Raw genomic sequence first — 15,096 nt, forward strand, 5'->3', positions numbered from 1 at the left:
TATCATGATATTCTTTACATTGGATCCTTTTCCTCAACTTTTGTTATAGCCAAGAGGTGACAAGTTTCTTTTTAACTCATATTCTATGATAAAGTTAAGAGGATCAGTCAGCAGATCAGTAATTTGAGTGCTGGAGAAAGTTTAGAGATGGCAAATCCTTACAAGTTCAAGAAGATAATGTACATAAAGTGGCAAAATGGAACCCCAGAAGAGCGACAGAGACGTTGGTAAACTAAAAAATGCATCTCCAAACGCAGATAACAGGTACTGGGCTCCAGCAGATGGTGCCCATATACCAGTATACATCCAGTGTAACCAGATCTAACCATTTTTCAAGAGACATCAGAAATCTAGACTTGCTGGTGGGTGGGGGTGGGAGTGGCGGCAAAAATCTCCTCCCACAAGTATTTTTAAGTAATTCAGTGTTAAAAAGGACTGTGCTGGCTAACATTTGCAGGCCAAACAATGACGAGCCCACATCTGTAGGCCTCTCCTTTGCAGTCTGCTTTCTACAGGGTTTAATGCAGGAAACTCTGGAAGGGGAAGTTAGAAGAGAAAGCTGGCAGAAATCTAGATCTTGATGGAATATTTGTTCTTTGGAAAATGAGCTTCGGTGAGAATAATTTTCCTGGTGAATGTGGCTGATGGAGAGGGTGGAAGGGGACGGGGCACTCAAGCAGTGCAGCTTTTGGCTCACATCTTTTTAATTCCTCTTTCGGAATAGTACTGGTCTTGGGCCCTAGGAAAAATTAGCAGGAATCTAATTAACAGCTCAAAGGGAGCAATCAATTTACAATTGTGTGAATTCCTTTGTGCACAAAACAAATTACAGTATTTGCAAATTTGTAAATAATGCAGTACTTGCCCTGCAATCCAAGGCTTTGGGTGCCCCCAGGGGAGAGACGAAGAAGTCTGAGAAGGCAAAATATTGAAAATGACCTATTGTCTCCAGAACTGGAATTTTTAAAATATCCTCAGTAATTTATTTTTTCAATGGAATCCTTATTTAGGAACTATAAAGGGGCCCGGTTCTTAGGTCAGGAGAATGAGACTATCTAGAGAAGTAAGCAATTTCAAGTCCAAAAGTCACAGCATGTTATTAACACAGTATCTTCTTTCAAAAGTGCTGAACAGAAAAATGTGCCCAACCCTCTCTCCCTATACTCTTGGTTTGTGGTAAGAACTTTCATTTTATGAGAGAGAGAGCAGCCTCAGTTATGATCATGATGTCCAGTGTCAAGAAGGACTTGGTGACAGGTAAGGACATGAATCCAATCTCTGTTTTGAACCATTCAATTCACAGATATGTGTTGGGAACCTTTTGTAAGATCCTGTAGCTATTATTAGAGATTAAAAAGAGATGCCCTAGACTTAACAGTATATTGAGAAAAGTCAGAGCGAAAACTCCTTATTTTCTCCAAGATTTTTAAAGCATTTCTCTTAAAATGGGTTGAGCTAGGAGCTGGGAGTGAATAAGTGAATGCAGTCCATTCCCTGCCCTTCAGGGGTTCACAGTCTAATGAGAAAATAGAATCTGAACCAGTCATTTCGGTATTGATTTTGATGCTAAGGAAGAAGTATAGGAAAGGATGCTTTGACAAATGCTTAATCTACCAAGAGATCTCTCCCCTCTGTGCTTATTCGTTGAGTGTGTGTGTGTGCGTGCGCGCTCAGTTGTATCCGACTCTTCAGGACCCATGGACTGTAGACCACCAGGCTCTTCTATCTATGGGATTTCCCAGGCAAGAACACTGGAGAGTGGGTTGCCGTTTGCTGCTCCAGGGGCTCTTCCTGACCCAGAAATGAACCTGTGTCTCCCCCATTGGCAGGCAGGTTATTTACCACTGAGCCACCTGGGAAGCCCTCTTATGGAGAGCTGAGTGCAAATTGGTTAAATCTTTCCACAAAACCTTTTAGTAAATCATATCAAGAGTCTTAAAACATATTCACATCCTTCTGGTTAGAAATTTCTTATCTAGGAACCAAAGATGCTGCCAGAAACTTACATATAAGGAAGCTTATCAGAGTATTATTTATAATCACGAGAAACTGGAAATAATCTACATGTTCCATAATGGAGTAATGGTTAAATAATTTACGGTACATTCAAGCCATGTGATTTTATGTACGACTAGGAAAAAAAAAAGGTCACACTTGAAAAAATAGTCCAAAACAAGCAAAAATTATTTTTAAATGGTGTAAAATGTGTCACGAAGTATCATTCTCAATTTGTAATTAAAAACTTAAAAAGGAGTGCTCAACATTGGTTGTTAATTTTCACCGCTGTCTTACTTTCCTAAAGTTCTTTCTTGTTTTAGACAACCAGACAACGAAAGGGGTGGAGTTTTTCCTTGCTCTGTACGAAGTTCAAAGAATGAGCTTTTGTTTCCTTCTTTCTAACTAACAATGTGGTCCAGGATTTGCAAGTCACTTATTTTCTAAGTCACAGTCTCCTAGTATCCAGGCTGCCTGGGAAAGAAAAAGAGGCCAGGTGAGGGATGGAAAAGAAAGGAAGAGTCCAGAAGCTGAGCATTACCAGGAGAGTGGAGAAGGATGATGGAATTGAGGGTGTGAGAAACCAGAGGAAAGGATGGTCATTGTGTATTGAGAATGAGTTACAGGATTGGAAATTTCAGAGGTGGGACACAAACACATATATTGTGGTTTAATAGAAGAAATATTACATATATATCATGATTCAATAAGAGAAATGTTACATGGTTGACTGCCAAATAAATGACAGTGTAGACAATTTTATAAAACTTTGGAGGAGAGGGGCATCATTTGGTCACATACATGTACATGACCATGAATCAATGAAGAGATTCCTCTAAAACCTCCTTTTAGCAATCTTTGTTAGAAGGTATAATTGTATGGGGCTGGCCTCTCTTGGCCTTCCTCTTAGGGTTATTGAAGAACTTAAGGGACTTCACTGCGAAAGAATTTTAGCTATTAAATAAAAGGAAAGGATATAAAAAGTATATGATAGAAAATAATTTGAAGCTAAAATATTGTTTGAGAAAATTCAATCTCTGCACAAAAATTCATTTCATCCTTTAATTTCAACTTGCCTTTAAAATGTATTCACATAAAATCTGCTTTCCAAGCCAGGAATATAACTCAAGAAATGTACCACTAAATGGGGACACATATGTGTTTCAATTCTGAGGACAACTGTGCCTTCCTAACTTTCTCCCTGGATTTCTTGGTTCTCTGCATTGAAGTGTGTGGAAGTCATTTCTCCCTCTGCTGAATCTTCTAGTTTCTTCTAACAATGTTATACACCTTCCCCACGCCGTTGCTCTTCTAGGCTGTATAAATCCACACACCACCAAGAGAACTTTAGCTATCACTAGTTAAATGGATCAACACATTTACCCCACCACATCACTTAGACCCTTTGGGGATTTTCCAGTCTATTTTAATCTATTTAAACCTGACACTGGCAGATTTCCATTTCCTTTGTTCCTTGTGTAGACTTGGTTTATGCCCGTTGGTCTCTAAAAGGGACAGAGAGGGGCAGCTGTCGAAAAATGAGGAGATTGGCAGTTTTAACCACGTAATTTGGTCTAATAGCTTTGATATGCTAAACTTACTAGCTCCTCCAAGTGTACCTTTCTGATTTTGCATCACAACACCACACTGAATCCCTAAGGAAACCAGGATAGTTTTTTAAATTAAAAAAGAAAGGAAAGAAGAGAGAGAAATGCAAACCAGTGAAATCGTTCATGTAAATCATCTCCACAGATTCATTCAGCCAACTGCGGGCCTTCACAGATCCTCGTACGCTAGCGACCTTTAAGAAAAGCAGAAGCCGAGAATACCGATCGCGTTCTCCAGCGCGAAAACAGGTGATGTCATAACGCACAGTCTGTGTGGTTTCAGCCAGGGCCGGGTGGGGAGCTGGGGTTCCAGTGTGCACGGAACTCGGCTCCAGTGGGCAGAGCAAGAAATCTCCGGGGCCCGGAGGACGCCGGGGAGCGCCCGGCACCAACCAGACTCTCGCTCGGCACCTGCCTTTGTTCTCACGGGGGAACAGGTTTCGGGGTGACTCGCGTCGGAACCCGCCTTCAACCAGCATGAGCGCTGCTAGCCCCTCCGGAGACCGTACTCTCCCGCTTGCCTGTCCGCCCCACACCCTGCCAGCCTGAGCTTCCCCCAGTTACATCTGCTTTCTCTCCCCAGAGCGTGAACATCAAAATCCCGAATTCATTTGTAGCTTTGCAAGAGGCAGATCTAGCCCAACAGCTTTAAATGACAATTTGTTCTCTGAAGCTTCGTTCCCAGTCATGGCTCCGTGCTCTGCGTTTATCTAACCAGCTGCCCCAGAAGGACTTTGGGGTGGAAGACAAACCTGTGTCTTTGGCCTTTTCGAGCTGAACAAATAAAAGAATTTTCGTTGCTGAGAGACTACGACGAGAAGGGGCTTTAGATGGAGGAGGAAACCGCTAACCCACAGGTTTTGAGTCTTTTGTTTCCCTCGAACCGACTAATGGTGTAAATGTAGTTAAACATCTATCCCCCACCCGCTGCCGAAGCTTTAGGTAACTGGTCTTTTGCAAAACAAGGATAAGCGATGCATAAAGTTCTTTGAGATCCTTGGCTGCCAACTGCTTACAGGACTGCAGTCTTCTTTCCAGCTAAGATTCTGGCTAAGAGAAAGCCTAACCACTGCCCTGGTGGATCGGAATGAACCTTTTAGCTCCCCCCGCCCCCCCCATTCCCACCGTCTTTCTCAAGAAATCAGGAAACATTTAGTCGAGTCTTAGACCCTCTGGCGAGTTCTAGCTCCCAGCTATTTATCTCATTCCCTTCCCATTTTTGCACGGACCTAGCTCAGGGGCTGTGGCTGGCCTTAGAGGAGGGGCCGGGTTTCACGGGGTTATTTGCATATGACACACCCCTTTCCTCCTATTGGCGGAGCAGCACAAACTCGGTTCCCTCCCACCCGGTTACCGAACTAACCCGCCGTCTCCCTGCAGTTCGGAACCTCGGAGACAAACTTAACTTGCCCGGAGATTCGAGGCGTCCTCGGCGCCTGTGATTGGCCGGCGCCGCGCCTCAGCCGGCTTCAGCCGCTCATTGGCTGCGGGCTGGCGCCGGGAGGCGTGGCCAGGGCGGCCCGATTGGCGGGAGGGGGCGGTGCCAGGTCGCGGAGGTGGTGAAGGCGCTGAGGCTGCGGGGGCGGGGCTGCGCGGAGGCGCTGAGGCGCTGCGGCTGCGGCGGCGGCGGCGGCGGCGGCGGCGGCGGCTGCTGGTCCTGGCCGGGCGGGGGCGGGGGTCTGCGGGATGGGGGCGGGCGGGACGACGCGCCGCTGAGGAGCCGCCGCCGCCGTCTCCGCCGTCGCTCCGGCAGCCGCCGCGGGGGTCGCTGCGGGCAGCCGCCCGCTCTCCGGCCGTCGCCCCCCCGTCCCGTCCTCCCGCCCCGAGGAGGCTGAGGCTACAAGCGCGGCCTGCGGGGCGTGTGAGGGGGACAGTCTGGGCCCCGCAGCGGCGCGGGCGGCCGCAGTGACAGCCCGGCCCCGGCCCGCCGCCCGCCCGCGGTGCCCGCGCGCCCGCAGCCGCGATGAACCGCGGCGGCAGCAGCCCGTCGGCCGCCGCCAGCTACCTGCTCTGTACCAACTGCCGGAAAGTGCTGCGGAAGGTACGGGCTCGGCCTGGGGCCGGCCCCGAGGGGCGCTTCCTGCTCGCGGCGGCCGAGGGACCCCGGGGCCCCTCCGCCGGACCCCTAGAAGGGGGCCTGAGCCGCGAGCGGAGGCGCTAGCCTGCTGGGCTTTTGATTCCTGCCGGGGCAGCGCCGGCCCCCCGGGGCTGGGGGCTTGGGGGACGGGGGTCTGGGGGTGCTTGCAGCCCGTCTCTCGGTTCACCTAGCTACCTTGCCCCACCCCCCATTCCCGCTCCTCGGGCGGAGGGGTGACGGACCTGTTCGGTCCTCCTCCCGGTGTTTTTGGGTGCAAGTCGGTGTGAAATCAGAACTGGTCTGGTCCAGAGGAACCTGGTTCCCTCTCGGCTGCGCCTAACTCCTGCGGGTGTTGTTTTTGTTTATTTCGCTTTTGCTTCTGCACGCTCTACCCGAATACTCTTCTTTTTTTTAACCTTCTTTTTGATGGTCGTCTTGTGGCTCCGGGTCGATCCCGAAGGAAACTGGTAAAGCAGCTTGAACTTTATGCCCATGGGAAACGCTGTTCGACGTTACAGTTCCTCAAGCTGGGGCTGGGGGAGGTGGAGACGAGGGTGGACGTGAGTTGTCCCTTTTTAGCGCTTACCCACCCCACCCCCATCCCCCGCACCCGGTGTTGCTCCAGAAAAATCTGACGCGCAATCAGTTTATTGCTTCCCAGAGTGACTGATAGAAAGTTTACTCCAGTTTTGTTTAGCTCACTTGGCTTAATCGCTCCGTTAAGGGTTGGGGCGGGGGTGGAGGGGTGGTGCGGTGTGAAAAGATGTCGCTTTAGACCGAGAAAAGCTTTTAATCAGACTTTAACAGCCGCCACTGGGTTATATTATAATTAGCTTGTTCTTCTCGAGACTATTTTAACATTTCATTAAGTGGAAACAGTAGTTGAGGTGCTTCTGTTTGTCCAGTACAAATGAATTAAAATTGCTGAGCTGTGCAAATGCGTCGGGACTGAAAGGCTAAGATGAATACGGCACCGTTTTTAGTCAATTTCTTTAACTACAGTTCAATTGAGATTGTTCTTTCTATATTAAAAAAAAGAAAGAAAGAAACATGTAAGTAAGTAAGCTCAAATATTTGCGCTCTTTGTCCAAAAACTGTTTTTCTTCCTCTGTGGGTCAGGCCAAGTGCCAATCAAAGTTGTTTTTCAAGCCTCTTTTCCCTGCAGTAGAGCCGCTGCTTCCCCCCCCCCCCACCCCCAAACAGTTTTATTTGAGAACACGAAGAAAGCAAAGGGATCGCATATTTAAAGTTAATCAAACAGTTAAATATGCCTTAAATTGTGTTTATCGGGTATGTTTTTCTTGAAACAGATTTTTATTAAATGTGCATGTTGAGTTTGTGCAGTTATTTTTTCCCATAAACTCCGGGATCAAATTACAGTTGATACTTGCTCAGCTCATTGTAGGGCAGCTTGTGAGAAATGTAAAGGATCAGAAGTGCAGAGCAGCTTAGTTGAATGTTAACTCTTTCATTTCTGGGTCAGATGTCATCTGAACTTAGCTTTTTAAAAAATGATGATGATGATTTTCCAGCTTTAAAAGTGATGTTATGTCTTTAATATGAAAAAAGAAGTGTTTTTTGAGATACATTTGATTAAACTCAAGCCTGGTTTAAAAAAACCAGCTTTTTCTTTTTAAACTGAATAAGGGGGGGAAAGACTTGTATTAACTTGGATTTTTTTTTTTTTTTAATGATTCTGGCAATTTGGTAGACTAATAAAATGTTTGAAGGTAGTATTGAAGTTTCAAAATCTGTTTTTCTTTTGAGAGAACCAAGGCTATGATCCATGACATTTTGCTAGCTTTCAAGACATCTTTTTATCTTTCTCTTGTGAACATCGTTCAGTTGTGTCTGACTCTTTGCGACCCGGTGAATTGTACAGTCCATGGAATTCTCTAGACCAGAATACTGGAGTGGATAGCCTTTTCCCTTCTCCAGGGGATCTTCCCAACCCAGGGATCGAACCAGGGTCTCCTGCATTGCAGACGGATTCTTTAGCTTTTAAGAAATTATTTCTTTTTTACTTAGAAGGAAAACATCCTCCTATTATTAAAAGAGAATATATGGAAAATGAATATTCACCATTTTCATATCTTAAAATTGCTGTGCACATCTATGCCAATTTCCAGTTTTTAGTAACTCCAAGGTATTTAATATTGATTCATGCAGTAGCATGAAATAACTTTAGATGGGAATGGGATTGTTAGAGCCAGTTATGACATGACTTGGCAACATTTGTAGCTTTTTAAGAGTGCCTTAAGTGCTCTTAAAAGATATCAAATGTTTAGCATTTTAAATTCTTTATCATTCTAAAAATAGCATGTAAGACTTTTCTAATAAAGAGATGGGTTTTCTTTTTTTTTTTGATAGAAAGTATGTAACTAAACAAAATTCATCTGTAACTCTCAAAATGGGAGTCTCTGGATTTATCTTGTGTTTTCCACTTAATATTAAGTGTTCAGTAATAACCGTGTGAGTCACAGCATTTTGAATTTTAGTTCAGTGTAGTTCATGATGGAAGAATGAAACTCATGCACACCCAGAGTGAATTACTCTTTGCTGTATAATCCTCACTAATGATGGGGAAAGAGTCACCTTTATTTATGTGGCATGAGGCCTTTTTGTTTAAGTGGCTTCATTTGTTGCAATGTATTGAACTTGAGGGGGAACTTACAAAGGAACTGGATTCTCCATTAAAGTAAATGATTTGGTTCAACCCAATATCTGAAAACTGAATTGTGTGTTGTATGTGAATCACTTTTATTCTTAGAAGTACCTTTATAATTTTGATTCAATGTCTTCCAAAAAAGGAGAGACTTCTTCAAGTATTGAATATACCTAATTTGGTAACCCTAGGTCAGTGGGAAGAATGGAGAGGTAAACCAGATAGGGAAAGAAATGAAGAAACAAAACTCTCTTCAAATCTCTAACTCCTACTTATTCTGACTTGCTCTGTTATCAATGAAGTAATTCAATAAAGTTTTTAATAAAAAAGGAAATGCTTCTATTTACTTTGGAAAAGTTGATGAGTTCGGAAGTGTTATAGGTTTTGCTTGAAGAAATTCCACTGACAACTAGATACATTTCAAAGTGGAGTGCCAATCTACATTAAGAAAGGTAGGTAACTGTCAACCCACATATCCTCCAGTAAATAAAAGGGGGCATATGACAATGTATTTTGAGTGTTGAGCAGTTAGTGCTACTGAAGTGAATAAAACTCTGCACATTATGTTAGAGGGTTTAGCATTTTAAAATGCTTAATATGTTTAGGTAGTTCCAGTGATTTTTGTTGTTGTTGGATATTGTACTTTTTCCACTTTGCTTATACATCTGTTTATTTTTGACAATTTTTTGATAGTTTTATGATTGAAGAGACTGGGAAAATAAAATGAGAAATATTAGTTTAAACCATATGAACCTTATTTTTATAGTCAAAATTGTCAGTTAATGGCAGTTTTATATGGTCCAACCAAAAGAGTGGTATTGCTTTGACTGTGAAATAGTAATCATATTTTGTTTTGATTAATCAGGTTTCTTATATACATTTTTTGGATTGTCAAAGTAGGTTTTAGTTTTATCTCAAAATGAGCCAAGCGGAGTGCAAGCAAGTGAATTTATGACAGCAAGTCATTATGCAGTGGTTTTCAGACTGCTTTTTATGGAGCCCTATGATGCTTCAGTATTCAAAAATGTTTGAATTGGATTAAATTTTAAGTACAAAATTACAGCTACCCCAAAATCTTTCATTACAAGACTGTTCTTGTGCAGGCCTTGAAAAATTTGTTCTGCTCCCTTTGTACATGTATTTGAACACTTTTGCTAATAAGACATTGATGAGAAAGACTCATTGATTATGAAGGCACGGGCCTTTAGAAAAACCTTCCTCTACATATCTGCTCATGATCAATTTTCATTTGTGTGAACACAAACTTATTATCAGTATTTGTTAGTTTATAATTAAACACTTATGAAAGCCCTTTAGTGTATTCATGTGTCTCACAGTTCAGGTTCAATATAAGATTTCATTTATAAAAGGGATGGTACTGCTTCCACAAACTCTCCACCACCAGATAAATAGTTGTTTAGTCATTAAGTTGTGTCCTGCTCTTTGCAACACTTTGTAGCCCGCTGGCTCCTATGTCTATGGGATTTCCCAGGCAAGAATACTGGAGTGTGTTGATTGCCATTTTCTTCTCCAGGGGATCTTCCTGACCCAGGGATCGAACCCAGGTCTTCTGCTTAGCAGATAGACTCTTTACTATTGAGCCACCAGGGAAGCCCCCACCAAATAAATAAATTGCTAAAATGTAACTGCAAATATAGTAACACTGGAAGTCACAAGATATGCTCATCCTTAGGTCTCTAATAGGTCTGTGAGTACTGGGCAACTTAGTTAACTTCTTGGAGTCTAGTTTCCTCTGGAAAATGTAGATCATTTCTACTTGCCTTGCTGGTTGCTGCATAGCTGGAGAGTGGTAATGTGTGTTAAAGTACTTCGTAAACCATAAAGTACAACTACAAATATAAGAAGGACAAGCCTATGTGTTTTCCCTATTCCTAGAGTAGGACCTTTGTATGTTGTGGCAATATATATCAATACATACTGAATAGTTTGGTTAGTCTTCACTTTTCTGTCTTAACTAATTATTTCCTGCAAATGAGAGGTAATGACATTATGCTTTTAATTAGGGTGATCAACTATTAATTTTTATTTGCCTACTTATATTTGTATTCTACCCCTCCCTTAAATAATAATCTAATGTATTTCTGGCGTTTCAAATAAAAAAATTGCCTTTCGGACACTTCACCAGATGAGGGAAGTTGGTATTTGATTTGAAAAGACTTAAGAGTTAAGGAAGACTGTGCTTACTAGAATTTGGGGCAAATCTAGGGTAAAGCAAAGAATATTTAACTTTTAATTTAGGAGAAGAGCTAGGGAAATAAAATGCTTTAACCTTTTTCTCCCCATCTCTTCATCCTCTTTTTCGCCTTTGAACGGACTGGATTATAATTTATGTTTGTGTAGACCTTGGCTTCCTAGTAGCTCAGTTGGTAAAGATTCCGCCTGCAGTGCAGGAGACCTGGGTTTGATCCCTGGGTTGGAAAGATCCCCTGGAGAAGGGAAAGGCTACCCAGTCCAGTATTCTGCCCTGGATAATTCCATGGACTGTCTAGTCCACGGGGTCGCAAAGAGTCGGACATGACTGAGAGACTTTGACTTTTCACAGTTTTTACAGTGTTTTCACATTATCAGTTCAGTCTCACAAACTGAGAAAATTTAAGAGGAATGAACTCTGTCATGCAACTAGTATGAAGTCCATTTAATTTTTAATACTGCCTCTGTGATAAACTAAAACTACATTCGAATTGTCCCCTGCTGTATTGATGCTATCAGAGAACATCTATCCCCGCTCTGCCAGCTTCAGCATCTGTGGAATGCTTATAGATCCTAAAACTCTCCAGGTAATATTAGCCAGAGATTTGACTTTTAGCCACTCTTTGACGCATGACTGCAGACCAACTGGAGGGGAAGGAGAAGAGTTAGTTGGGTATCTTTATTATCTCTTTAACTGCTGTTTGGTTAATTCTTGAATGATATAAAGCAGCAAATCTCAAATACAATCTTCAGATCCTGAGAGTGTCCAAAACCATTTCAGAGGGTCTGGGAAGTCAAAACTATTTTTATGATCGTGTGTGTGTGTGTGTGTGTGTGTGCGCGCGCACGCACATGTGTACGCTCAGTTGATCAGTCATGTCCAACTCTTTGTGGCCCCATGGACTATATAGCCCATCAGACTCCTCTGTCCATGGGATTTTCCGGGCAAGAAAACTGGAGCAGGTTGCCATTTCTTACACTACTGGATCTTCCCAACCCAGGGATTGAACATGTCTGTTGCATCTTGTGCATTGGCAGGTGGATTATTTACCACTAGCACCACCTGGGAGGCCCTTTTATGATCATACAGGACTTTATAGCTTTTTTCACTGTGCAAAAGCAATGGACGTAAAACTGTACTGGTCCTTTAGAATAAGTAAATGTAGTGGCACCAAACAGTAATCACTGTTAACTTTTGTTAAATCCTGATCCTTGTTTGTGTTTCTACTGCACAGCAGTCTGATTGTCTCTAGGGAAAGGATTTGTGTAGTTGTTTCAGCTGCAGGCTAAACTAGCCAACTTTTAAAATGAACCTCATTTTTACTTAACACCTGTCAGGCTGACTTTAGTTTTTCAAAATCATGCATGAGTAAAAGATCCATTCAAAGTACAAGATAGACAAATGAATTTTAATATAATATAGAAAATTAAGTTTACTGATTGGGGCTAAGATTCCACATTGCAGCTAACCTTTCAGAAGTTCTGCTTGTCAAGTTTTGGTGTAGTATCAAAGCAGAACATTCACAATTACCTTTTGCATCGTCCAACTAATATATCTGTGGGAGACAAGATTTTCCTTACATACCTTCCATCAAAACCTATCACAACAGATTGAATGTAGAAGAGAGATGAAATCTAGCTGTCTTATGTTAAATAGACATTGAAGAGATTTGCAGAAATGTTTTTTAAGGTGTTTTTAAAAGTGTGGAGGAGTTCCAAGACCAAAGCATTTGAGAACTGCTGAGTCAGTTCCCAGCAGCAGCCTATGATGCATATGCATGTAATTCTCTGGAGTGACTATGGGAGAGATAAAAGGCTAATACCACTGGCAGGAAGCACAGATGAACCCAACCCAGCCATCTCTGATCTATGTGGGAATCACTTCCAGATGCTGCCTAACACCTGTCAGTGACACAGTGGAAGCTTCTCTAGTACCAGAGTACAGATGGTCCTTGACTGAGGATGGTTCGATACAGTTTTTGTGGTGCAAAGGTGATTGGGAAAAAACTGATGCTGGGAAAGATTGAAGGCAGAAGGAGAAGGGGGTGGCAGAGGATGAGAAGGTTAGATAGCATCACTGACTCAATGGGCATGAATCTGAGCAAACTCCTTGAGATAGTGGAGGACAGAGGAGTCTGGAGTGCTGCAGTCCATGGAGTCACAAAGAGTTGGACAGGACTTAGCGACTGAACAGCAACAAAATGCGATAGACTTTCAGTAGAAACTGTATCTTTCAATTTTGAGCTTGGATCTTTTTTTGAGATAGCCATGTGTTTTATGATGCACTGAGTGGAGTTCCAGGTCTGCCATGTAATCATAAATTAACCAACTCACTTACTGTGCAGCCTTTTCAGACCCATGCAGCCATTCTGTTTTTGACCTGCAGTACAGAGTCTGATAAATTACATGAGATATTTAACACCTTATTATAAAACAGGTTTTGTGTTAGCTGATTTTGCCCAACTGTAGACTCAGATGATTGTTCTAAGCACACTGAAGGTAGGCTAGGTATATTAAATGCATTCTTGACTTAGGATATTTTTCAACTTGCAATGAGTTTATTGGGATGTATCCCAATAAGTGGAGTAAAAGCTTAGACTAGCTAGAGATGATCTTTCTCTAAGTTTTGTGAGCATCCTTTTACCTGGTAGAAACCAAAGATGGATAAAAACAAAGCCCTTTGGCTCTAAAGGAATGTTCTCCTGAGTACTTACTGTGCAACCAGCAAAGAATGGTCAGATCCCAAGATTATGTCCATTGTGCTCTAATGGGTCGGTTTTTGGCTGGAGAGGAAATTAAGGCCCTAAGTAGCAAGGTTAGCCTATTTTTCTTGAAAGCCAAGAAGTGTGGGAGAAGCAATACAGAAGGGAAAAGAATCAGAAGAAAGAGGTGTATCATTGTAGACAACTGATAACTAGATTGCTTCAATAAAGAAAAAGAAAACCAGTATTGTAAACAGGAGATAGGACAGCTCTAAATGTGAAAGTCCCTAAATATTGCAGCCCGCTAAGGTATAGTGCATTTTCTATTTAGGGTGTGGGTGTGTGGTTGGGGGGTTGGTTTACACTGTACACACAGCTAGGGCAGCTGTAATTCAGCGTGGTCTTGAAGGCATGGGCATAAGGATCTACCTGATTAGATCTGGTGAGACCTACAAATGATTTCCAGTAGCTGACCTGTCCCTTTTAGACATCACTGTAGTGGGAGTAGGGATAGAAGGAGGAGGTGGAATTCATAATACATAATATATACATTGCCAGACCAAGACATTTAGTCCTGTGTTGCATAACAGTTACCTTAAATCTATCAGCAGCTGCATTTAAACTATTTGAAAATATCTATCCTGTCTCATCTAAGGGCTTCCCAGGTGGCACAGTGGTAAAGAATCTGCCTGCCAATGCAGGAGACATGAATTCAATCCCTGGGTTGGGAAGATGCCCTAGAGTAGGAAATGGCAACCAACTCCAGTCTTCTTGCCTGGAGAATTCCATGGACAGAGGAGCCTGGCGGGCTACAGCGCACACACACACACACACGCACACACACACACACACACACCATCTAAAGCTACAGTTAACATGAATTTCTATTTGTCCTGGCGCGCGCGCGCGCACACACACACACACACACACACACACACACACACACACACACACACACACACACACACACACACACACACCATCTAAAGCTACAGTTAACATGAATTTCTATTTGTGGCTCAAAAGTTTTCTTCAAAACTCTTGTGACATCTCCAAAAAGTCTTTCATCTTCAAACTCTTTTTTTCTTCTGTGATCTGGACTGCCATGCTACTCAAGTATACTGCATATGTTGTGTTTTGCATGTATATGTATATATCTTTCTCTACTGGGTTGCCTCTTATTTGTGATCTAGTTATTGGAAAGCTTGTTTTTAGCAAATATTGGCAGTACATTTATATTGGATACAGTATAATCCAAGAAAATGACAATTATTTTTCTCATTTTCCAGGATATATCTATTCTTTATAGCCATACTTTGTGCTCTTTATCAATAAGGTTTATCTGAACACTTTGAGAATTTTAATAACAAAAGTTAAAATTTTCTATTTGTTGCTCAAAAGTTTTCTTCAAAATTCTTGTGACATTTCCACTTTGAGAAGTCGTGACCATGGTCATCTTTGTGACCATGAGACTGTTTCTATTAAATATCATACCCCTTTTTGGAGGGAGTCAGAATGTTAATTCACTAAGAGGGTCAGGACACATCCCTTAGGGACTGGTCCTTCTCAGAAATATGAAATGGCCATTGCTTTGATGTGGACACATCCCGCACCTCCTGGAGTCAGCTAGAGCTCTCTCAGAAAAGGCTATTTTAGAGGTGTGATCTTAAAACCTCCAGATTCACAGCAAGTCTCCTCCTGGGGTTTATTTCACCGGATAATTCTGGCTAAGCCTTTCCCTCTCCTGCCACCCTCCTCACCAGGAGTCTTTTACTTTGGGATATTCCAGAGTCGGCTGTGATCCCTTCAGCCTTGGCAGATGTGAACCAGAGACTTGTT

At 42.6% G+C, this 15,096-nt stretch overlaps 1 protein-coding gene across 2 annotated transcripts in view; it reads left to right on the plus strand.

The window, feature by feature from the left end:
- The first annotated feature begins 1,124 nt into the window (after window positions 1-1,124).
- The window catches only part of SESN3 (sestrin 3), an 81,403-nt gene continuing 67,431 nt past the window's right edge, over window positions 1,125-15,096 (plus strand). Inside the window, exons 1-2 of one of the 2 annotated variants that reach the window (XM_061143801.1) lie at window positions 1,125-1,257; window positions 3,748-3,851. In XM_061143801.1, the coding sequence (XP_060999784.1) occupies window positions 1,194-1,257; window positions 3,748-3,851 (168 nt within the window). In that variant the 5' untranslated portion in view covers window positions 1,125-1,193. Of the gene's footprint in view, window positions 1,258-3,747; window positions 3,852-5,530; window positions 5,644-15,096 lie in introns of those variants that run through there. The other variant, XM_061143808.1, reaches the window with a different exon arrangement.

The sequence above is a fragment of the Dama dama genome, chromosome 1, assembly GCF_033118175.1.
Source record: "Dama dama isolate Ldn47 chromosome 1, ASM3311817v1, whole genome shotgun sequence".
Lineage (NCBI taxonomy): Eukaryota > Metazoa > Chordata > Mammalia > Artiodactyla > Cervidae > Dama > Dama dama.